Below are 25,967 nucleotides of genomic sequence, written 5' to 3' on the forward strand. Positions count from 1 at the left end.
TTTTTCCATTTCATTTTTAAAGACACATTTCAATTCTGCATTCACTCTAAAACTTAAAATATTTAGATTAGCCAACAGTGGATACATTTTCACACTATTAAAAGGGGTGGCAACCCTAATCCACTCAGTGACTGTTTAAATAATTACCACATAAATAGCGACCTGTGCTGACTGGCAACGGGAGGGTCACGGGGCAAAGCGGTCATCTCCTGTGTTCTTCAAAAATTGATAAGACACACAATGTGCTAACATTTACAGAATCAAAAACAACACTCACAAAGTAAACCTGGAGGAAAGCCCCGACTGGTGTGTATTTTGTTAATGGGAATCACGGACCATTCTGGGGAAGCAGATATAATATCAGTACTTACCATATGCTTCCCCCTCCATTCCAATAGGACCAGGCTGTGGAGTCTCACCATTCTTCAGGCAGTTGTGAATGTAGGCTGCCTTCCACTTTGCATACTTCCTGTGCTGGATATTCTGGATAGGAGAGAAAATGGGAAAGTCGGTGAATCATTTAGATAATAAATGCTTGAACTTTCCCAACAACACAATAGGTGCTAAAAGAGTAGATTTGATTTGTCAGAATTTTGTCTGGACATGACATGGATAAGAACTGATTGATGAATGATTCACACTTGACTATGATTATGGTACATGCACTTATGAATGTGAGTTTAATGACTGGTATATTCAGCATTGCTTTAGAATAACGCACTAAGACTTGAAAAGCTTGCACTGACATTGAAGGGCTGTAACACAAAATGAACAGTTTAATTTTTTGAATGGCGTATACATGATGTTAAAAGACACCAATATTTATTAAATAACCAATAATAAGGGTTTTTCTAAATTAGTACCCACAAATAAGATGCCACCTTTGTAAATGGGCCCCCTTCCTAAGAACAAAGTCAGGTATATATTTTCATGTACACGCAATATTAAACGCAATATTATAAAGACATAAAATAAAAAAAATACTTACTTTGTATTAAATTGACAGGATATTTACATTCTAACCACTAATAGTGTAATGTTAGAAAGTTTTAATTAAAAAAAAATATCACTTTCACAATAAATATTGTTTTAAAGCAGCATATCAAAAACGATTGCTTTAAACATTATTTTCAACAGATTTTAAGTTCTTATTTTCTGATTTCCAGTTTATCTTTCAAATGATCTGCAGACCTTCTAGCAGGCCTATGGCAATTCCTGGACCCCAGTTTAAAACATGACTTAACATGCAATAATAATCACAATCAACAATTATTCCATTAAATATTATAGCATATTAGCCTAGTTGTCGGTGATATCTCGGATACAAAGTCCTAGCAAATGAATATAGAATTTAACTGATTTGTTTCAAGGAGGAATGTATAACAACTATTGTAAAAAGTCAGAACTTTATATCAAGCAGTCTTTTGCAATTAGAAAAACTATTGCAATGCATTCACCATATTCATATAAGAGTTGTAATTATTGATTTTGTACAGTGAAACATTTTTAAATCAAATGACTAAAGTACGTTGGCTTTATTTTCAATGGTCTGAAGCGTGCTGAAACCTGTAATTACACCACCGACTCAAATCCATTAAAAGGGTTTTTGCAGACCCTTGAAGCCCTTATACATCTCATCTTCTACTTTTACATACATCAGAACCGAGTCCTCTTAAGTCTAGCACTAAAAAGTTCCCTTTCCTCATGTAATCTAATATGGCACAACTCCTTGTGGCATTGTCAGAGCGAAACAGCACAGTAATGGAGGGCGATTCTGAGAGCTCATTGTCTGGGTTAGTGTTACACAGAGAAGGCGCACTGTTTCAACAGTCAATCCAATGAGCTCTCTACAGTAGGAAAATGTCTGGCCCTTAGGGAGCGAAGAACACTCAATGAAACATTGTCCATCTTCGGACACAGGTCACTTCCCTCTGTATAAAAGAGACATCTGCGGCCATGGCGACCAGCAGGGATGGTCTAATAGGCACACTGGAAATACACAGATTCAACTGGTGGATTAGCAACACTTTCCAGGCACAAGTTTGCCAAGAATTGGCCTCTCAAAAACTCTGTGTACATTGAGTCTGGTGAGGCGTTGTCAGTCCTTGGGCTCAGCTTTATAGTTTCCCATTAATTTCCACCTTTTCATGTTTTTGTAGCAGTTTTCAGATTTGAATAGAAGAACATTGCTCTAATGACGTATTTGATTCCATCAGACATTTTCACGTTCCACTAAATTAGGCGAGTTTGTGTCTGTGCCATCAGAAACAGGGGACTGTGTCAAGAAACACATCTCAGACCCATATTTTTTTGTCCCTTGAACACAAAACGTTGTCATACTAGCCTTGGCGTCAAACTACAGACCTACCAAGCTTAGAAGTAGAGAACGAAACAACCGACAGTGACTCACCTCGTCTGATAATTCGCCAAAGACACTCAACACATCATACAGGAGACTTGAGGTGTAGAAGGACTTGATCATATTCCTGCGATCAAAACACACATTAAACTGTTAACACTGGAGTCAATTAATTTCTCAAAGCTCAAAAAATAAGCCAATTGTATGTCTCAAAGCAGATGTGTAAAACAAAGAACATCTGGATATTACACACATACTACTGTTCAGATGTTTGGGGTCAGTATCATTTTTTTTTTAATCCAAGGCTACATTTATTTAAAAAGGAAACAGTAATATTGTAATATACTACTATTATTTCAATAAATTAAATCATAAATATCAATATCACAGTTTTGCGGTTTAATATTTTTTTTAAAACGTAATACTTTTTTTTCAGGAATTTAAGCATTTATTTTCAATAAAAATTTTCGTAACATAATATTGTCAAATAGGATGTTATTTTTCGGAGACATCAAGAACCTCTGAAGCTAAAGAGACTGCTAATTTCTGGTAATCCTGACTCAATGTTTTTTGTTTTGTTTTTCTTTCCAAAAGTCATTTATTTCTTTACACACGGTGTCATTAAACATGAATTTATGATGTTATCAGCATTGTTTTTTGCAACCCAAAGTAGTTTTCTTAAGAGCCAATTATCAAAGGTTTAGGTGATTAATTTCCTATCAAAATTTATGCAATGACCCTGAAAGTCAGGTATGGGACATATCAACATCCTGGGTGTCTTTCAGTACATTTTCAACTTCAGGCACGCTGCTCTGATCACTGTCAGAAAAACCTCACTCTTTATAAAACCTTTAAGGTTACAATTATACATTCATGTTCAAGAAAACCTAAAAGAACTTGCTGACAATACTGGCATTGTTTTTCCAGAATGGGGATAAATGTCATGAACTACAGTACCTTTTAAAAGTAAAATCATAAAATACACAATGATTCACCTTTTGAACTGTTCGAACAAACCCTAAGTATGTGAAAACATCCTGAAGAGTTGCCTCTGGTCAGGGAGTGTATGCAGGACTGACAGCTTCCTACAGTAAGACAGATCTTCACTCTAAACCTCATCAGCAGAAAGAGGATAAAGAGCATAAGGGCACGAAATGCCAGAGTTTATCCATTTCCGAATGTATTTTGAGACTTAGAGGGAACCTGTTGTTTCTTATTGTAGCAATTTAAGACTTTGCTAGCATTTCACTTTTGGAGGTTTTTTCTCGGCAACAGAATTGAATACAAGGTCCCTACGTCTACAAGTTTTTTATTTATACAAGATTTTATTAAGTCTTGGTTTAACATTTTATAAATGTGTACTCCGGTTTATCTAGCTACAACCAAACTAATGAGCACTTAAAATACCTTGGGAAGTGCCAGTCTATATGACCTGAGGCATGAGTCAGTGCCAGGTATTCAGCTCCTGGACCCTTTACCAGCACTGCACTGCTTATTTACGTCACTGTCCACAACAGCTTCATTATACTGCAGTGACCTGTAACGCTACACCTGGCTAATCCATGCCGTCTCACTCCCAAGCAAGTGCCCTGTACAGAACCAGCATTGTAGCTAATTTTAGCCTGCTGCTCATTCCCTGTATGTGCAATACTGACAGTGGGATTATTTTGTGTCACAGTTCAGTGAAATGGTAATAAAGGTCTGCGCATTTAAACAGTCTGAACAATCTGGGGACTAATCCAATCCAGACCCTAACTTACTTGTGGAAACGTCCTGATCGATCTTCATTGTCTGCATAGAGGAACACTTTCAAGGCGTAATTCTCAATGTGGGCATTACCAACTACTTCCTGCGTGATGGATTCGTTGTCGCCGAGCTCCTTCTTCATCTGAAACACAAAGAAATTAGTTTTCCATGTGCAGTATGGATGTTAATGACAAAAATCATCTTAAGTGCTATGCAAAAGAGGTCATTTTAGCATTTTTTAGCATGGGCGATACTGTAAAGAGTGTTTACTGCATCATTTATGACAGATTCTAGATGATTACTCTCTAAAGTCTAGTTTCCATAGCATGACTCATTGATTCCTGAGATGCATCGGTCACGTTGATTCCACTCCAGAAGCCTAGTGTAATTAATAATTTGTTGCAAATGTGGGTCCCTCTGGAGGGTTGCCCAAGCACAATTAGTGGACTCATTCACCCAGCTATTATTATGATCCTGTCTGCGACACCAGGCGAATAAATTTTGCAGCCTCATAATTTACAGAAAACGTTTAAAATGCAACAGACAATAGCAATGCATGGATTAAAGCAGACATATGCTTTCTCACTTCTAATAATATGACCGCAGCAAATCTGAATATGTCTATTTGTTTTCCTGGCATGAGTTTTCAGGCTTCATCCTTCTACATGTTGGTACATAAATGTGGTGTAGATTCATTTAAAATAAATTTGGACTGTGATTATATAAACATAAGCAATTTTTGAGGTGGTCCTGAATTAAAAAAAATATATATATAAAAAATATTTTCCATTGCAACATTAAATGGAATGGCAAGTTTCAGCACGTTTGCAGCTATAATCCTGATCACTGTAAACCAGTGTAACACATAAGACAGCAGTGACCCGGTCTTTTACTTTGGTTTGGAATGGCCAGCACCCAACTGCCAAAGCTTCAGCTAGTCGGCGGCCCCCGGGATCTGCCTTCCTCTCTGTGATGTTACAGTCTGCTAGAGAGCGTCAGGTTTCCTTGTAAAATCAGTAAAGCAAATACGACTGGTTACATTTCAACAGGTGGAACCTGGGCGCCTGAATGGACTCACTGTTCACGTTTTAATGAAATTTTTACCTATTTTATGAAAAAGCACTGCGAAGCCACAATACATCACTTGTGCTGCATCGCAGAAGAATATAAAAACACAAGTCGGAAGAAAGCATGCAAAAACAGTACAGGGAGAAAGAGAGATTGAACGCTTTCAGTTGCCAGTGCACACTAAATCAAAGCTTGAAACTAGATCTTGTCTCTGCACACCGATTCCATGGGACTTACTCAAAATCCCCCTGGAAAAAAAGAAACACTGGAGCCATTTTAACACTCTTACTAAAGGAAGCTTGTTCTGTTTAAGAAAAGCGAAGAAGGTACTATGTGTTTTCTGGCCAAGACACATGCTGATATTTAGCACGAGAGCATGAATTAGGTGAAGTGAACCTTATCACGCACATTCTACTTCTCTGTGCAAGTTTATGAGACAAAACTCCTACATCTAACGCTGAGAATTAGCAGGCTTACAAGTTATTTATATAAATGCTTCATAAGACACATATTTCAAGCCCATAATTTGCTGTATAAAAAACACATTGGTCAGCACAAATCATGTTTACTTCGGGCTCAAGTGAAACTGTATTTATTGTAGTCTAGGACTGGGTCATGTTTTCTTTTACCTTGCCTTGTTTCTTGAGGCTGGAGGAACCTGTTCATGCTGGCATCTACCTAATTTGTCTAGCTTCTGCTAGCTGACAGATGACTTTGTGCTGAAACACCTTAGAGTTTGACTGGATGTTGCATCAGCAACAAAATATATGGGGTTTTTACCTTACTATGCCAATAATGCACATTTATATAGTTACTTAGATATTATTATTATTTGCATTCTGGAATTTTTTTTTTATTATTATTATTATTATTATTTTAGAACAGCCCTGTGAACCATTTCTGGGTTGAGAACCAATTAAAATCACAGTTATGCCACCTAAACCACTGTAGTTTCATAAGACACTGCAAAAGAATAAGGTCGAAAAAGTGGACAATTTCTGTACATAATCTTTAAATAGCTATAAAACAAAAGTTCTAAGTTTACTAGATCCATGGATTTCTCTCCTTATGTAGTAGATTCCTTGCATATAATCCCCTGAATGACAGGTGTCTGATTCGAATCATAATTATGGAGCAAGGCATCCTTTCACACAGATTCAGTTCGGTACCCTGTATGTTTCAGACCTTTTGACCGGATGTGCCTACCAGGATCTGGGTCTCTACAGGTTGTTGTTGTTTTCTGTTTCTGTGACTTTTAATGAACTGAGCTGAGGCGATAGTAAAAGTGAGCTACAGAGACAGCAGGGTCTCCATTCTCCCCTAATTGGTTCCCGAAATGTCAATAACAGCACCTAAGCATAAAAGCTAAGTTTTCCCGTAGCTTCCTGCTCCCCTTCTGAGGAGACCTATAAATTCAGCCTTGTGAACTGTGATGTGAATACATTGGCTTAAATATAAAAGGTCTCTCATCACTTTTTGCTAATGCCACATACACAAAAGAAAACTAAACTAGTAGAGGTATGAGTCTAGAATTATAAATCTATAGTTCTATCTGTAAATATCAGCATATTGCAAAATAAGGCAGTACATTTTTTAAAGACTCATTTAATAAATAGTTCACATCAGTTGAATAAGTGTGTTTAGTGAGTTCATGAGGCAAGATCTTAATAAAAAAAAAAAAAAGTTTTGAACCTATTTAGGACTTACCATTTCCAACTGATCCATTAGTTTCACAAGAAACTTTCGGCACTCTGGAGTTTTGCTATCTAGTTTCATTCCTGTCTGCATGGCGTAAAGTCGACCTGAAACACATTAGAAATGAGAAGAGCATTTCACTTTTAGTGTTTAATCACTGCACTGATACAGTACAGTTAAATGTCTAGACTTGCCTAACTGGATATATGCTTTTCATGACCTTAAACCTTATGCTAAAATGTCTGAAATTAACTAATTAACTAATTAATTTATATATTTTGTAGATTACTTTCGTAAGTTGTATGCATTTCTTTACAAAATGTTTTTATTATTTATTTCGTTGTTGTTGTTGGAATGAAGTGATGAAAACGAAGCCAGTATGTGTCCAGTATATCAGAATTCCTTCATTACAGTCCAAGAAGAAGAGCATTCCAAGACTAACTCATAAAGTTGGCTGAGAGAATGCCAAGAGAGTGCAAAGCTGTTATCAATGTAAAAGAAGTGTCATACTGAAGTAGTTTTATATTTCCATTTCTGTTGTTTCAAATTTTTGCTTACTTAAAATGTAAAAAGTAAAAGTGTCCAAATGTTTGACTTTTAGTAAAAAAAAAAAATATATATATTATAATGAGATAAAAAATTAAAACAGACATGATATAACCAAAATAAATAAATACATTATTTAGTAATTAAACGAACTGTGTTAAAAGTTCTGAACCTTAATTAACTTTCTCCACTATCCTCCAATTCCCTTTTCTTGCCACTAAACTGCATATTTATTTTTTATTATTTGCTTTTATGTCTTTGGACCACTGGAATCCAATTGTCACTGGTTAAGAGTTACAAAACATGGTCAGGCCTACACATCTGGCAAATGTTTTCAAGGTATTTTACTGGCCATATGTGGCCAGCACAATGGAATTCTTACTGGCTGTTGCTCATTTAGTACAATATACAACAGTGGCACATGATACTAAGTGAGAATGTTTATGTATGTATATACATAATATATATATATATAGGCTCACACATCAATAAAGAGCATTAACCCAACAGCCTATTTTAATATTAATGCATAAAATTCCAAGTCTTGATCAATTAATAGACCCTCATAGAAAAAGAATGTGATCTACAAAGAGGAAAAGAAGAAGCGAAGCATAAAAAACGAAGTTTGTTCATTACAATTCAAAGAAGGATCGCAAACAGGGTCTTCATTACGGGGTTCCTGAAAGAAGGCAAGACAAAAATCAATTGCTATTGCACAAGTTCAAAGTCATTAAGTTAAGAGGGAGTGTTAAGAGGGACATTTGGAAAAAGGCAGCAGCAAGCCCCAAGCCTTTGGGATATGCTCCACTAATGAAGATAATATCCGGTCCCACCCACACTTTCACCAATTTAAAATCTCACCTAGGTGAACCTATGCTGTCCCAAAGGAAATTAAAGATGAAGGCTTACAAAGTATTCCCTAGCTTGCTATCCTATTTATGTGATGAAGAGGGATGAAACTATCCCCTCACGGCTAAACATTGGCCAAAATCTTCATTCGCTTAACACTGAGATACATCAGGATGGACCTCTTACTAAATGTAACAAAACTAAATGTCACAACAATGAGAAAACTAAGGGATAGAAAAATTTTCATGACCTTATGAACTGTTTTTACTTGGTCCTTAAAATGGTATATATTTGCAAGAAGTCTCTTTTTATAGAAATACTGTGAAGAAATAATTGGTAGGCCTACATAATTTTACGTAATTTATGAAACAGAAATCTAACCTAATTTATATGTTATTACTTAAAATTTATTTAAAAAAAAAAGATTAAAAGACTGCATAGTATGCAAACATAAGGAAACTATAATGGTAATCATATTAATTGAAATACATATTTATTGTAAACATGCTGTGGAAAAGGCTGGACACGTTTTCTTGATATTACAGTGATTTTAGCAATATAAAATATCCAAACAAAATAACCAATTCCACAAGCTTTGCTGAAGTGACCATCATCTAGCCGAGACAGGACTTTGAATGGCACTTTGTATACGAGGGAGACCTTGAAATCATGCATCTAATTCCGATTTTAAACACATTAGCCAGTAATGCCAGTGAACTGGCAATTACAACTTCCTGAAGGAAACAAGTAAAAGCAAATATGCCCAGCTGTGAATGTTCAGGTCAGGGCAAATACATCCTAAGTCTTAGTCCTCATAAAGGTGTCTGTATGCTGCTGGACAGATATGTGCTCTCTGCCAAGAGGTAAAGTACAAATTTCAGTAATTGAACTACAAATGCATTTGTTGAGAGGGAAAATACAGATAAACCTGAAACTGGATCAATTTTAAATGGTTTAGACTGCTATCAAATGCTAATGTTTTATTTCAAACAAGAGGCCTATTTGCATTTAATTAGACGCGTAAGGTGCCTTAGTTAAAATAAGCATAGTTAAACTAAGAGAGAAAAATTGAGAGAGAAAGCAACAAGATCAGCTTAAAACAAAATACAAGAACAGCCAATAGTCTTGTGCAGTGAACAAGGAAAGGCAATAGGAAGCACATGAAATACCAGTCAAAATATTGCACATTTTTCAGCCATATCACCAATTACATCCAATTATAATAAATCAACAAACAAAGGGTAAGGTAATTGAGTTATCAATCTGGATATTTCATCATTGTTAGCATCACATAAGTTTTGTAAAAAAGTACAAAAACCCTAATAAACCATACAATGCTTTTGTTTTTGGTCTTGTTTTGTTTTGTAATCTCGACCTAACAAACTTTACTACTTTCTCATAATCTCAAACACATCTCTCATGAGAAACAAATGGTATGTTGCTCATGATTAGTGCCAGAGTCTTCATTATGCAGCAATAAAATCTGGATTCTGCAACAAAGATTAAGTTAGTATCACACTAAAATTTATGCAAGACCTCTTAATTTCACTTAGTCCTTATAATGGGTTATAATGAGGGTTATAATGGGTTATAATGAGGTCACAATTCAAATGGTTATCACTAATCACTAACCACAATAATAATTGGAGGTTCAGCAGATGGCATCTGAAAGGAAAGGCTCATACAGTTTGATAGATTTTTGTCAAGTTTCTTTAAGAACATGCCATTTCCTCTTCCATGAGGCCCAATTTGCAGAGATCTGATGTCTATCAGAAAAGATCATAGCATACAGTCACAAGTCCTCCTTTGTAACTGTATAACGCCCATACTGCTCAACATCCGATTTTCCTCATCTGAAACAATGCAACACTGTGGCCATTCAGAGCTGTAAAGCATGAAAATAAAAACCATAATCTGTTATTTGCCTACGGGTGATTTTATTTCTTTCACTGTTTAAGGAGTGTGAACTGAAGTAAGAATAGGACTTTCATTGAAAGCGGTCACAAACCTTTTCAAGTGTCTTAAAATAGCGAATTTTTTCAATTAAATGGCCTATATGTAAATTAATTTAGAAAGACTCTTATTGGTAATATGATTCCTTGTTACTTGCATGTGCCCGGCCAAACACCAGATTGCACCCATTCATTGTCCACTGTACAACAAAGCACACTACAATATCCCAGATGCTCATTATGGCCAAGTAAGCATCAACGCAAGCTTGACGTTTGACAGACGAAAGACAGCCTGACTCTTCAGACGAGGACATGCCCGAGTATTTCACTGACATCTGCAGTAAGAACCGAATTGTATATTCAGGAATGTCAGCCCGCGCACTCTGCTTTCCCTATTACAAGGATGTTATTATGAAGCTGCTGCTCAGCCTGAAGACTGGATAAGGTCCAGCGAGAAGGAAGGAAAACAATGTCAAAGAGGGCCTTTTCCATAGGTTTACAGCATGGTGCCAATCAGAGAACTGGAGCTCGTCAAAGAGACGGAAGCCAGAGCAGAACCGCATCTGAAGAGCATTCTGCTTCAAAAACTACGCACAGCTAAAGACTGCCACACATTAATCTGGCACCACGCACATGGCTGTCTCGCATTATGATGTTTTCATAAAAACAAAAACAAAAAAAAAAACAATTCTTATCCAGAAAAACTTTTTGCTATTACCAACACTCTGAAGCAGCACTAAATCTGAATTTTTTTTCCAGTATCACAATGTAGCTCATCCTAACTTTAAAAGTGTGAATTATTAAAAACACATCAGCTGAAATACCGGGTTTGACAAAATCGCTAATTATGATTCATAAAGCAAGCTTAACTTGCTCAATAATTAAATTTTAGGATAATGAAGAAAAATATGATAACGATAACCGAGAGAGAGTGTAGATGCATCATCATCATCATCTAGTTATATAACAAACAGACCATGATCAACTATTACAAGGGTAAGCAAACAACAGATAAAGTCATAGATAAAAAAGGGCCAGTAAGTTAACAACAGAAACAATTCCAGTAAAGCCTGATTCCCTCAGTTAAATGTCAATGCTGACCTCCAGTGGCACACTGAATTAACCCACTATTAAAAGAAACTGTTTAGACGTTTTAGAATTAATAAGAAAGTTTTTATGTATGAGAACAACAGTCAGAACTTTATACGAACAACTTTCAGAATCAAAAACCTTTTGAATGGCAGTGTATCTGCAGAAGCAATCAGATTCATTTATTATAATCTTTTTAGAGGGTTAGATGCCAGCTATATAAACAAAGAAACTGAAGTCCAAAATTTGTGACAATGGCACATTTTTGCCCTTTGATTGAAGCCAAAACTTAATCTTCTCAAAGCAGTTCCATAACAGATTTATATTGATCTTCTCTACAATATTTTGCCCTGAAACATCAGGATGGCATGGCATTAGCCTGGAAGCTTAAACGTGGCCTTAGTCAGAGTAATTGGACTGCATTTCTACTTCACAGTTCAGAAACAGCCCAACAAAGAAGAGAGATTACATCTAACATTTTCTTAAAGTTGCCCCTCTCCCATCATTGATTTCTCAGGTTATAACACAAATGTCAAGTTTGACATTTAGACTCAGCAAAGAAAGGACATAATACCTCACTACTCAGAAATGGAAAATTGTAGGAGCAGTGGGAGGTCTCCTACTGATGAGGTTAGACTCCCAGTACACTAATTGCTAGGGATCTGATGAGATCTCACGAGATTCGACTGGTCTCGCGAGAACGTGACAATAGTCTCACAAAACAATTTGCAGTGTTTACACGTTGTACATTGCTGCATATAATTCATTAAAATAGAAGTTTAATTTCTTAAAGTACAAGTTGATTTCAAATTGTGCCTACATTTTTTTGCTTTTTGTGTTTTTCAGTTGAAAAAAAAATTATATTTGTCCCTATATTTTACATCATTGAGGATTTCTTTATATATATAAAATACAACCCGAATTCCGGAAAAGTTGGGACGTTTTTTAAATTTTAATAAAATGAAAACTAAAAGACTTTCAAATCACATGAGCCAATATTTTATTCACAATAGAACATAGATAACATAGCAAATGTTTAAACTGAGAAAGTTTACAATTTTATGCACAAAATGAGCTCATTTCAATTTTGATTTCTGCTACAGGTCTCAAAATAGTTGGGACGGGGCATGTTTACCATGGTGTAGCATCTCCTTTTCTTTTCAAAACAGTTTGAAGAAGTCTGGGCATTGAGGCTATGAGTTGCTGGAGTTTTGCTGTTGGAATTTGGTCCCATTCTTGCCTTATATAGATTTCCAGCTGCTGAAGAGTTCGTGGTCGTCTTTGACGTATTTTTCGTTTAATGATGTGCCAAATGTTCTCTATGGGTGAAAGATCTGGACTGCAGGCAGGCCAGGTTAGCACCCGGACTCTTCTACGACGAAGCCATGCTGTTGTTATAGCTGCAGTATGTGGTTTTGCATTGTCCTGCTGAAATAAACAAGGCCTTCCCTGAAATAGACGTTGTTTGGAGGGAAGCATATGTTGCTCTAAAACCTTTATATACCTTTCAGCATTCACAGAGCCTTCCAAAACATGCAAGCTGCCCATACCGTATGCACTTATGCACCCCCATACCATCAGAGATGCTGGCTTTTGAACTGAACGCTGATAACATGCTGGAAGGTCTCCCTCCTCTTTAGCCCGGAGGACACGGCGTCCGTGATTTCCAACAAGAATGTCAAATTTGGACTCGTCTGACCATAAAACACTATTCCACTTTGAAATAGTCCATTTTAAATGAGCCTTGGCCCACAGGACACGACAGCGCTTCTGGACCATGTTCACATATGGCTTCCTTTTTGCATGATAGAGCTTTAGTTGGCATCTGCTGATGGCACGGCGGATTGTGTTTACCGACAGTGGTTTCTGAAAGTATTCCTGGGCCCATTTAGTAATGTCATTGACACAATCATGCCGATGAGTGATGCAGTGTCGTCTGAGAGCCCGAAGACCACGGGCATCCAATAAAGGTCTCCGGCCTTGTCCCTTACGCACAGAGATTTCTCCAGTTTCTCTGAATCTTTTGATGATGTTATGCACTGTAGATGATGAGATTTGCAAAGCCTTTGCAATTTGACGTTGAGGAACATTGTTTTTAAAGTTTTCCACAATTTTTTTACGCAGTCTTTCACAGATTGGAGAGCCTCTGCCCATCTTTACTTCTGAGAGACTCTGCTTCTCTAAGACAAAGCTTTTATAGCTAATCATGTTACAGACCTGATATCAATTAACTTAATTAATCACTAGATGTTCTCCCAGCTAAATCTTTTCAAAACTGCTTGCTTTTTTAGCCATTTGTTGCCCCCGTGCCAACTTTTTTGAGACCTGTAGCAGGCATTAAATTTTTAATGAGCTAATTAAGTGGATAAAAGTGTAAACTTTCTCAGTTTAAACATTTGCTACGTTATCTATGTTCTATTGTGAATAAAATATTGGCTCATGTGATTTGAAAGTCTTTTAGTTTTCATTTTATTAAAATTTAAAAAACATCCCAACTTTTCCGGAATTCGGGTTGTATATTTATTCTTATGAACCCAGTCTCGTGTCTCATCTTGTGGGATAAGTGTCTCGTCACAACCCTACTGATTACAGTCTACCTGAAAAGGTGCTCTTCTGGTAACTATGACAACAAGAAAGCAATGAAAAAAAAAGATCCTGCTCAATAGACAGTAGCATAATGTCACTAGCCTTTTCGCTTCATTTGATAGTTTTCACGTGACATAAGGTATAGTGTGCAATGTTTCCCACAGCCTTACATTCTTTTCGTGGTGGCACTCCCCCGCCCCCATATATACATATGCAAATTCATTTCTGCCAGCAGGAGGCGCTTTAAGAGCGGGAGAGATAGCAGTTTCTCCGGTAACAGCTGTAAAGCAGTACTGAGCTCAAAAACCTGCATTATCAAGCATCACATGCAAGATGAAATGAAATCGAATTTTTTCAGTTTCCCACAGTATGAAAACAATATAGCCTGTACAATGGAAATCAATAGGGAAATCAACAACTTGAGGGTGATTAAATGATGGCTGAATTATAATTTTGTTGAGAACTATCCCTGTTATTATAACAGATAATAATAATAAAAAAAAAGTTTATCCCTAAATATAGTTTAAGGAAAGACTGCAGTTTTATGACATCACTAGAAGCATTTGACTACATAATATGCATGAGTCATGCATCATGACATGAGCACAGACAAAGCTTACTAATAGGATAATGGGATGGGGGGCCATCTAGAGGCCCAAGGCCTGCAGATGGTCCCATGGGGCCCCTTCGAGCAACCAGGCTGACCACCTTCCTGTTACGTAAAGGGTCACAATTCATCTCAGTTTACTTCACACTCTACGGAAGTTTTACAGTATTGCTAAAAATAGATGTACCACATACAAAGTCTGACACACCTATATGATAATTAAAGGTACCAAAGTCTTTGAAAAGCCCTAGCCCTTTACAACACTTATACCATCCCAATACAGACTCAAAAGATTTTGTCAAAATTCAAACTCAACTTCTGAATACAAAAAATCTGAAATATACTGCAAAAAAAGGTTGTGAACATTTCAGTTCACGTCCTCTCTCAACACCCCTCAAGATGGGCAGACAAGGAACTTGTTTTTCAGCTTGGCGTGGTGAGAATGACAGCAAAGCCTAACATGATTCAGCATATTTCTGATTTTACTCTTACACCCGTCATAAAGAAACAAACTGCATAGCATCCGTAATGAACGACTATATCTCAACTAACGTTACAGATCCCAGAACAGCATTAAATTAAATCGACCACATGAAGTACTCGTGATGCAGTGTAGTTTAGCCAAAACCTCTCCAAACAAAGCAGCCAGTTAGCCAATCCTGCTACATTTGATCTTAAATTGTATCATAACAACATGTGTGTAGAGCTATTAAAATGGGAATCTAGCTGAACATCTGTATTTATAAATATTCTATAAATTAAGCTGTTTAAATAGCAAATAGCTAACGTAACGTTATATGGTCATAATAGCAGTTGTTAGCTAGCTTAACTGAAACTAACTTCCACAACATGTTTTTCCACTGCATATAAAAATACTGATTAATTAAAAGATTTAAGTCGAATTTTATTGGTATAATCTACAAAATGACAAGTTTAATAAACCAGTGAGAGGGGAAGGGCTGCTATGTGACAAGCTAACAAAACAAAGCGCTATTTTCACAGACTTACAGTAATAAGCAACCACCGGATCTCTTTTCTCATGTTCCTGCGCAGTTCGTAAATGGTGCTGGATCGGTTTCAGTTGCGATGGGAGCGCCATCCCGAAGAAAAGACACTGTTACAAACTTCTAGGATTAGCTAGGGCCAAAAATAGCTAATAACAAAGATGACAGGCGCTCGCGAAGGAGCCGCTTCCGCGTCTTCACGTGAACGCACAGCCAAGCCTTTACTGACCTCCATAGGCATGGAGTGGGTAATGACCGACATGATCAGTGCTTATATTGGATTAAATACAGAGATTTCTGTTTAACTTATTTAGTAATCATATATTTTTAAGATTTAATTTGTAAATGTTTTGTCATACTAATTTGTTTAATTAATAATAGGCTACGTCAACTTAGCTTTTCTGTTTTCATTCTATACTACATTATACAAACCTGATTCCAAAAACAGTTGGGACACTGTACAAATTGTGAATAAAAAAACAGAATGCAATGATGTGGAAGTTTCGAATTTCAATATTTTATTCAGAATACAACATAGATGACATATCAAATGTTTAAACTGAGAAAATTTATAATTTGAAGGGAAAAATAAGTTGATTTTAAATTTCATGGCATTAACACATCTCAAAAAAGTTGGGACCAGGCCATGTTTACCACTGTGTGGTATCCCCTTTTCTTTTTATAACTGTCTGCAAATGTCTGGGGACTGAGGAGACATGTTGCTCAAGTTAAGAAATAGGAATATTGTCCCATTCTTGTCTAATACAGGCTTCTAGTTGCTCTGTCTCTTTATGATGCGCCAAATGTTTTCTATCGGTGAAAGATCTGGACTGCAGCCTGGCCATTTCAGTCCCCGGATCCTTCTTCTATGCAGCCATTATATTTTAATTGATGGAGTATGTGGTCTGGCATTGTCATGTTGGAAAATGCAAGGTCTTCCCTGAAAGAGATGACATCTGGATGCATATGTTGTTCTAGAACTTGGATATACCTTTCAGCATTGATGGTGTCTTTCCAGATGTGTAAGCTGCCCATGCCACACGCACTCATGCAACCCCATACCATCAGAGATGCAGGCTTCTGAACTGAGCACTGATAACAACTTGGGTTGTCCTTGTCCCCTTTAGTCCCAGTTTTCCAAAAATAACTTATTTTGATTCATCTGACAGTTTTTCACTTCAGTCATTTTAAATGAGCCTTGGCCCAGAAAAAAAATGCTTGCGCTTCTGGATCATGTTTAGATATGGCTTCTTTTTTGACCTATAGAGTTTTAACCGGCAACGGCAAATGGCACGGTGGATTGTGTTCACCGACAATGTTTTCTGGAACTATTCCTGAGCCCATGTTGTGATTTCCATTACAGTAGCATTCCTGTATGTGATGCAGAGCCGTCTAAGAGCCTGAAGATCATGGGCAACCAGTATGGTTTTCCGGACTTGACCCTTATGCACAGAGATTGTTCCAGATTCTCTGAATCTTTGGATGATATTATGCACTGTAGATGATGATAACTTCAAACTCTTTGCACTTTTTACTCTGAGAATTTTTCGCTGCAGCATTGGGGGAATTGGTGATCCTCTGCCCATCTTGACTTCTGAGAGACACTGCCATTCTGAGAGGCTCTTTTTATACCCAATCATGTTGCCAATTGACCTAATAAATTGCAAATTGATCCTCCAGCTGTTCCTTATATGTACATTTAACTTTTCCGGCCTCTTATTGCTACCTGTCCCAACTTTTTTGGAATGTGTAGCTCTCATGAAATCCAAAATGAGCCAATATTTGGCATGACATTTCAAAATGTCTCACTTTCAACATTTGATATGTTATCTATATTCTATTGTAAATAAAATATAGGTTTGTGAGATTTGGAAATTATTCCATTCCTTTTTTACTTACCATTTGTACAGTGTCCCAACTTTTTTGGAATCGGGTTTGTATTTTTAATTAATAAAGTTTTCATTTGTAAATGTTGTACAATGCAGTTTGGTGAACCTCTAGCTTTACTGTACACCATTGATGTAACTGTCATAAAAGAGCCCCTCATAAAGTTTTAGCTATTAGCTATTCCTGTTACCTAATAGATAATTTTTTTAATTGTATTCCCCTAATAACGTGTAAATATCACATAAATGGAAAGGTGTGAACAAAAAAAAGAATTACATATTTTAAATATTTTTAATTGATTGAAACTTCACAAACATTAGGAAATCATTGTATCTGACAGAGTGCCAAGGATTCACAAGCAGTTCTGTTTATTCTGACCTAGACTGATAATAGGCCTACATTATGGCAGTCATAAAATATGCACCAATTGTTATATCTATATAAAGATTTTCATGCATAATCATATCATAAATCCCACAGACATTGATCAAAAACCAATATAAATGATCAACTCTCTACACACAGTACAAAAGCTATTACTCAAACAGCTGTGGTGTTGAACAGTGGGAAGGCAACTGTGGGAAGATGTGCAGGCCAGACCTGCTGCCAGATCTCCTCAGATGTTTCATTTATGCATAAATAGTATTTTTTTAATAAATAGTTACCCGCTGACACAAAGAGATCAGAGTATGCCATTTGTACCTGAGATGAAACACTTAGCTGAGAATAATAACAAAAGTTGGATGGATGCCTGATAAAAACATACAGATACAGATACTACAAACACAAGATATGGAAACCAGCAGCATGATGAATATACTATCTATGTGCATGATTGTAATTAGATACCATGGAGCATTCAATAATGTTTTTATAAACTGATGCACTATTGCATGTACTTATTCTTCCTTAACATAAATGGAATTTAAATAAAAAAATATTTGTCAAAATAGTACTTGCAATTTGTGTAGTACTTCAATATTGAAATCTGAAAATATTATTGCAAAGATAATAATTACCTACCAAATATTTATATGGGGTTTGGATTAGATTACACAAGTAAAAAAAAGAGTGTCTCCTGCTAGAGAGGTGTTTTGTAAGCTTAAAAAAAATCTAAAAATCTAAAAAGATTAATGAGTCCCTTGCCATTAATTAGCTTAGTTTTGTTTTGATTATTCCAGAAAAGGAATGATAAGTTGTCTTGTTTTAAAAAAAGCATGTATTTCTGTGTCTACCACCAGAACATGCAGAGGTATGTGGGTTTATGTCCTGTCTGTCATTCAGAGACCCATCTAAAGCATCACTCAAAACACTTTCTAAATTCTCAAGTCACTGGCTGGTTTAAATAACCGAGTCTTCGGAACAGAATTTCAAAAATCTCAGCGATACAAAGGAGGATGGTGATGATGGTGAAGGTGTACATCGCACTGAGGAAGATAGTCTTCTCAAAGTGTCCAGGGACCATACACTTCGAGATGTTGAAGATCTTTGCAAGGGCACTGACATCGCACATATAAATAGGATCAACCAGGAACCCAAAAAGGTGGCTCTGAAGCCAAAATGCTAAGGCTTCCAGAATTATTCTCAACAGGACAGAGATGATGTAGAAAACTGTGGACACTAGCCGCTCAAGGATCTCTTCCTGGTCTATATTTTTACAGGCAGCATAAAGATGAAACACAGCTCCAGGTACCAAGACAGTGACTAGCTGCAACGCCCAGAATACCTACAAACAGACAATAATAATATTAAAAATAACATTACTTTCCTTTCTTTAGGTTTTTTTTTTCCCCAATTTGTCATTTCATCCTATAATATGTTTTTTATTTGAATGAAAAATGAAAATATGCTCACAATTTAGTCACCCTCATGCCATCCAAGATAACAGTGCGTCGCTTTATTTCGCTTTTAATCGTATTAATGTAACATTAAGACATTAAATGATGGCCTGGAGTCGTGTGGATTACTATGGATTATTGTGATGTTTTTATCAGCAGTTTGGACTCTCATTCTGACGGCACCCATTCACTGCAGAGGATCCATTGGTGAGAAAGTGATGAAATGCTTAATTCCTCCAAATCAAGTCAATCAACAAAGAAAAGAACTCATCTACATCTTGGATGGCCTGAGGGTAAGTCAGATATCAGCACATTTTCATTGAACTATTTCTTTCTTTTATCTCAGTGGAAGTGTCTGTTAGGCTTCCAGTTTTAAAGTTACTAGGACAGATTTTTTTTATGTTTTTATTTCTGAAATAGTTTCAAAGGTCCCACATACTGTATACCTAAATGCCAAATCTTACAGTTACATGTTTAGATTAGTAAAATTAATTAATTAATTAATTAATTAAAAGCTGTTAGCTTCCCAGAATTAATATGTTTTTCTTTATTTCTACTTTCTACTTCTTCCTTTCATGCATATTTTCACACCACAATAGCAGACTATTAAAACCAAATACTTTTAGAAACTTTTACCTGAGGTGTTATAGGCCTGAACTGGTTGTAACAGTAAAGGTTTATTTCCCTTTTGTCCGGATCACAGCTGAAGTGGAGGGCCTCATTGCCATAGACGGTGAATCCAAGGACTCCAAGGAAAAATGTACGCACTGAGCCAAAAAACAGTGTGTGAAACTGGCCTATCACTGTCGGAGGCCTGAGCTGAAATATGCAATGAAGAGATTATAACATGCAAATACAAGACCAGACATGCATCCACTAAACTTTACATTATATACTTACACATCCTTCATAAAAGTTTTTGATGTAGTTTAATGACATAATTTGGCTTCACAACTCTGCACCATTCTATGGTAGCTTGTCACCATCATTGCCAGTCTTCTAAGCCTCGGGCAGAGGCAAATGGCAATTCCGAACCTCCAAATGACCTTTCGCTTTAGAAACCCCTTGTCAATGCATGCATTCTCTTTTTATCCGCAGTGCCTTCATCAATTTACTCACACAGTGCAAAAAAAAAAAAAAAAAAAATACAAAAAAGAAAATAACAAAGGCCATGGGACATGTGGTCAGCCCATAGGCTAATCCCTATTCAACTCTGTCAGCGAAAAAACAACTCTTGTATCTCACAATAGAACAGAGCAAACATGACAATTGCAACGAAATGCAATTGTACCACTGGGCAGATCACATAATGGAAAACAACAATTAATAAATTACTCAAATTACTGAGCACACCTTAAATAGGCTATTCTTATCAAGGTAACAATAAATGGCATTTAAGTTTAAGTGCATTTTTAAAACAACGGTTGGTTGAGTAATGTTATCTTGGGATTTTGAGACTCTCTAAAACATTCGCAAATTATACTGATGTATATAGTTCCATAAACATATATATTTTTCTTTATTACATATATCTATATTTTGCATTTGTAGCTGCACATCTACCTCTGCTTAACAGGCCTACTGAAAGTCCCTCTAGACGTTCCTTCAGTGTTTCTACTCTAAAAACACAGCACGAGTAACGTTCACACGCTAAGAAACGTTTCACAAACGTTAAATCGTCTATTAAAAGTCCACACACCAACCGTAATCCAGGCGGAGAGCTGTTCATCCCCCTTGTTAATCAGAACCGAGGTCCTGCTCTCATGTCACTGCGTCCCGAGGGAAAGACAGACCTGCTGGAAAAGCCGCATGTTGGGGGCGCCTTTCTGACGGCAAGCTTTTTCGACTCATAAACCAAAGTGCAAACAGACAAGCAAGTCATCAATGATTCGTAGCAAAGAATACATCATGGCCACAGAGATGCTATTTACCGAAATAAGAGTGTTGGGGTCTGTGGCGGTCAAACGGTCATTGCGCACGTGATGCACACGCAAGCATAGCTTCCCATCAGAGTGATGCTTCATATATGACCATGCTTGATTGTTTTATTAGCGCACAGAGATCATGGTATAAGAGAGGACTCTGTTATATGAGTTTACATTATTCGTGCGATACCATTGCCGTATTATGAATATGAATTTGTCTATTTATAGCCTATTATTTGTGCACTAAAAAGTCACAGAAAATAAAAACGCAATATTCCAATTTCTTTGAAAATAAAAGCAGGCCTAAATGTGTAAATTACGTTCCATACGTCTGACTCAAAACTAATTTAAAATGCAATTCTTTATAAATAAATAAAATATTTGAATATGCCTCTTCTCTAATGAACGTGTTTTAAGTTTCTCTGGAAATTGCGAAGATATCTAATTAAATGACTCAAACATTATTATTATTTATTTATTTATTTTCTAAAATGTGGCACTGGCGGCTATGTGCGTCAGTGCTGGTTTTGGATGATGAAGAAGGAAACCCATAAACGGCATGTACCTCAACTAAATATTTCAGTTGCATTCTTCTCTAATTAAATTTTTCGTCTCCATGCAACTTTTTCACAGGTTGCATCAAGCGCGCGGGTCTTTAAATGCCACCAGATGTCACTAAATCAACAGATGACATTTCCCCCATGCAACCCAGGTCGTTTGCGAGTTATATCCATTCAGCCTATTACCAAAGGCCACATTTATATCAGACAACATCTGTGTTTTGGTAAACATACACAATTAGATTTTGTTCGTACGATGTGAGTCAAGGTGAGTAACCAGTCCAGATGAACTGCTAGAAGGAGAAAGAGTGGGGCATGTAATGGTTTTAATTAGTAGTCTGAAACTCATTCAGGTATGCATGGCGCATGTCAAGTTCAGAATTTGATTATTCCTTTGGCTGATCTATAAGCATATCAGAACCAGTAAAAGTTGTCAAAACACCACATCATTTCTGAATAAGTTTCTGAAAGTTTTAATTCAGCTTTCTACTATGAGACTACCAAAGTGTAAAGTCTTTGTATTCAGCATGGCACAAATATGAGTTTTACAGACAAAAAGCAAGGACTAAGACATGATAAATTGGTTCTGAGACCAAGGCCAACTGAAAAATCTGATTTCAAGATGAGGAACCTTTCTCATCAGCCTTTATAATCCATAAATGACTATTTGCACTCAGTGTCTGTTTTAATCCTTGTAAGGATGAGAAGCCAAATCTAAATCAAGATTTGAATTTAAAAAAATCTCTTTATGTAATTCTTTGGTCACACAAGCCACACAACACGACACAAGCTAGACAAAAAGTCTTCTCCATTTGTGCCACATTTTTGCAATGGACTGGAGAATTTCATTTTCTATCTTTCTTTTTCAAATACCTGTTTTTCCACTCTAGCTGTCCAGACCCTGTTGGTTTCCCTGATTACATATTTATTGCAATTCTTCCCTCAGTAAATCCCCCCTGCGAGTCATAGAAAGAGCATGAAAGAGCTCCAGTCGAACCCCGATAAGGGAGCGCGTGGACAAAAGCTGCACATGACGAGTCCAGAAAGCACAATCCCAGTTTGTGCTACTGATGAGCGACTGCACTATATGATCAACATCATTCAGAGATGAGGCTGCGTTTTATGAAATAGATAGATAGATAGATAGATAGATAGATAGATAGATAGATAGATAGATAGATAGATAGATAATTAGATAGATTGATAGATAGATTTAGAACTGTTTGGTGCTGCACTCTGCAACAAGGTCCGCATTGAAGTGGTGGCTCCTATGGCAAGCCAATTTATGTCACGGTTGGTAAACTGTGATCTCTGGGTTTTGCACTTTGTGGGTGAAGTCTGTGTGTTACGCGTCAGCATTGATTAGTTTGTGGGCGTCTCCGTTAATTGTCATCAGCAACAGCTGTCACTCATTACTCATCCCTATATATTGGCTTGTCTAGCGTCTTGTGTTCGTGAGAGCGTTTTTTCATGTTTGTGAGCTATGTTTTGCTTTCTTGTGTGTTTCTGCGTTGGATGTCCGTGTCTCCCCGGAACCCCGTCCACTCTATGCAACCAACCATCAAGCAACACCACTTACCTTCGGCTCACTTCCCCGCAGTTCCTGTGTCACCCTCTCCTGCTACCAACTCACCTCCGCCTTCCGGATTCATCATTCATCACCACCATCTTGGACTGTGCATTCCTCCCAGCATTTTTTGTGTCTCAGTATTGTATTGTTTCATTATCTTCATTAAATCTCATTTATCTCGCACTTGCTTCCTGCCACTCCTTCACCCAGTCGATACAGAACGCTCTCACCAAACATGGAAGCAGCGAGCACCACTTCTCTGAATTCATTCACCACAGCGTCAACCGCATGGATCAGCAGCAGGAGAGCACTGTGAACACTGGACGCGCGATCCAAGCGCCGGTGACACAGGTGTCCGAGCTCACCCAGCAGATTCATCAACTAACCTCTCCCACTGTTCCCACCGCACCGCCTGCGCCGCCGTCCCCCGGGAGACCTCCCAGGACCACTTCCGGCCAGAGCCGCGACTTCCGGCGCCAGAGAGTTACTCCGGTGAGCCAAACTTTTGCAAGACTTTCCTTAACAAAAGTTCCATGCATTTTGCATTGCAGCCCCGCACCTTCGCGACAGAGGAGTCCAAGGTTGCATTTGCTCTTACCCTACTCTCTGGCAGAGCCGCCTTATGGGGGACAGCGGTGTGGGAGAATCAACATCCATGTTACGCTTCGTTCCACTCCCTCTCCGAAGAGATGAAACGGGTCTTCGATCGAGCCGCGGCCGGCAGGGAGGCCGCTCACCAGCTCTCGGACCTTGAACAAGGAAAATCATCAGTGGCGGACTATTCCATTCAGTTCCGCACCCTGGCGGCCGTGTGCCAGTGGAATGAGGCGGCGCAGTGGGATCGATTGCTGCATGGGCTGGCCGACCGTGTTCAGAAGGAAATCTACCTCCTCGAGCTGCATCCAAGTGCCAGGTAAGTCTCCGCCTGAAGGCAAGCTTTACTCTCTTTCTATTCCGGAGAGGGAGGACATGGAGAAATACATTTCTGATTCCTTGGCATCGAGGTTCATCCGCCCTTCCTCTTCTCCAGCGGGGGCGGGATTCTTTTTTGTGGGTAAGAAGGATGGTTCTTTGCGACCTTGTATTGACTACTGAGAGCTGAACAACATCACGATAAAGAACACCTATCCGTTACCATTGATGTCTTCAGCTTTCGAGAGGTTACAGGGAGCATCCGTATTCACAAAATTGGATTTACGTAACGCTTATCATTTGGTCCGCATCAGGAAGGGGAATGAATGGAAAACCGCCTTTAACACCCCTATAGGGCACTTTGAATATTTGGTGATGCCGTTCGGGCTCTCCAACTCGCCAGGGGTTTTTCCAAGCACTCGTTAATGACGTGTTGAGAGACATGGTAGATCAGTTTATATATGTTTACCTGGATGACATACTGATTTTTTCTTCATCTCTCCAGGAACATGTTCAACACGTCAGACGAGTGCTCCAGAGATTACTCGAGAATGGGCTTTTTGTCAAGGCAGAGAAATGCGTATTCTATGCACAGTCTGTCCCCTTCCTAGGGTATATCGTCTCGTCCGAGGGAATACGTATGGATCCTGACAAAGTTAAGGCTGTGATAGATTGGCCATCTCCAGATTCCCGTAAGGCCCTACAGCGGTTTCTGGGGTTCGCCAATTTTTATCGACATTTCTTTCGTAATTTCAGCCAACTAGTCTTACCTCTGACGGCCCTGACCTCCCCCAGTACTCCGTTCAGGTGGTCGGATGCAGCCGAGACTGCATTTACCAACCTCAAGAGCCGCTTCGTTTCGGCTCCCATCCTTGTAGCCCCTGATCCCACAATGCAGTTCGTGGTGGAGGTCGGCGCATCAGAGGTGGGGGTAGGAGCAGTTCTTTCCCAACATGCTGCCTCGGACGATAAGATGCATCCCTGCGCGTTTTTCTCTCATCGTTTATCTCCTGCTGAACACAATTATGACATTGGTAACAGAGAATTGTTGACCGTCAAATTAGCTTTAGAGGAGTGGCATCACTGGTTGGAAGGGTCAGGGGTACCTTTCATTGTTTGGACTGATCACAAGAATTTAGAGTACATTAGAAATGCCAAAAGACTCAATTCCAGGCAGGCTCGGTGGGCCCTTTTTTTTCAGTCGTTTTGATTTTACTCTGTCGTACCGCCTGGGTTCCAAGAATGTCAAACCCGATTCTTTGTCACGTCTTTTTGATCCCTCCGCCCGCACGGTGACTCCCGAGTGTATTTTACCTAAGAAAATAGTCATCTCAGCACTCGTATGGGAGGTTGAATCTAAGGTCAAGATGGCCTTAGAAGGGGAAACGCCTCCGCCCGGTTGCCCACCGAATCGTTTATTTGTGCCGGAAGAGTTACGGTTCGAAGTTATTCAGTGGGGTCACTGCTCTAACGTTGCTTGTCATCCAGGGATAAGCCGAACCAAGGGGTTAGTTAAACAACGATTCTGGTGGCCACTTATGGCTTGTGACGTCCACGATTTTGTTTTGGCTTGCTCAGTTTGCGCCAGTGGTAAGTCGTCTAACCGGCCTCCTGATGGGCTTCTTCAACCGCTGTCTGTCCCTTCGAGACCCTGGTCACATATCGCATTAGATTTTGTTACTGCCCTCCCGCCCTCTAATGGCATGATGGTCGTTTTGACCGTAGTGGACCGGTTCTCGAAGGCGGCACATTTCATTCCCTTGCCCAAATTACC

At 38.2% G+C, this 25,967-nt stretch overlaps 2 protein-coding genes across 4 annotated transcripts in view; both read right to left on the minus strand.

Moving 5' to 3' along the window:
* LOC132106596 (vacuolar protein sorting-associated protein VTA1 homolog) overlaps positions 1–15,738 on the minus strand; it is a 30,546-nt gene extending 14,808 nt beyond the window's left edge. The window contains exons 1-6 of one of the 2 annotated variants that reach the window (XM_059512417.1): positions 6,881–6,974; positions 5,210–5,421; positions 4,999–5,109; positions 4,120–4,247; positions 2,411–2,486; positions 372–483 (exon numbers count right to left, since the gene is read on the minus strand). In XM_059512417.1, coding sequence (XP_059368400.1) covers positions 372–483; positions 2,411–2,486; positions 4,120–4,247 — 316 coding nt within the window. In that variant the 5' untranslated portion in view covers positions 4,999–5,109; positions 5,210–5,421; positions 6,881–6,974. Of the gene's footprint in view, positions 1–371; positions 484–2,410; positions 2,487–4,119; positions 4,248–4,998; positions 5,110–5,209; positions 5,422–6,880; positions 6,976–15,505 lie in introns of those variants that run through there. The other variant, XM_059512416.1, reaches the window with a different exon arrangement.
* Positions 15,739–18,340: 2,602 nt separating this feature from the next.
* Positions 18,341–21,173, minus strand: LOC132107252 (gap junction epsilon-1 protein-like). Of its 2 annotated transcripts, XM_059513487.1 has the most exons (4): positions 20,926–21,173; positions 20,127–20,278; positions 19,863–20,045; positions 18,341–19,114 (listed from the first exon to the last, which is right to left on the minus strand). In XM_059513487.1, the coding sequence occupies exons 2-4, from the start codon at positions 20,163–20,165 to the stop codon at positions 18,713–18,715; spliced, it is 624 nt and encodes a 207-aa protein (XP_059369470.1). In that variant the 5' UTR covers positions 20,166–20,278; positions 20,926–21,173; the 3' UTR covers positions 18,341–18,712. The 2 variants fall into 2 exon arrangements, with proteins under 2 accessions (XP_059369470.1, XP_059369471.1); XM_059513488.1 differs by lacking the exon at positions 20,127–20,278 and having other exon boundaries at positions 20,926–21,171.
* Positions 21,174–25,967: the final 4,794 nt, after the last annotated feature.

The sequence above is a fragment of the Carassius carassius genome, chromosome 27 (genome assembly GCF_963082965.1).
Source record: "Carassius carassius chromosome 27, fCarCar2.1, whole genome shotgun sequence".
In the NCBI taxonomy this organism is placed as follows: Eukaryota; Metazoa; Chordata; class Actinopteri; order Cypriniformes; family Cyprinidae; genus Carassius; species Carassius carassius.

What these genes read in the sequence shown, in the direction of transcription:
- LOC132107252 (XM_059513487.1), bottom strand. Translation starts at nt 20,165, where the DNA reads ATGTCATTAAACTACATCAAAAACTTTTATGAAGGATGT. An exon ending in AAAACTTTTATGAAGGATGT is followed by an intron (nt 20,046 to 20,126) that starts GTAAGTATATAA and finishes TGCATATTTCAG; the next exon opens with CTCAGGCCTCCGACAGTGAT. An exon ending in TCAGGCCTATAACACCTCAG is followed by an intron (nt 19,115 to 19,862) that starts GTAAAAGTTTCT and finishes GTCTGTTTGTAG; the next exon opens with GTATTCTGGGCGTTGCAGCT.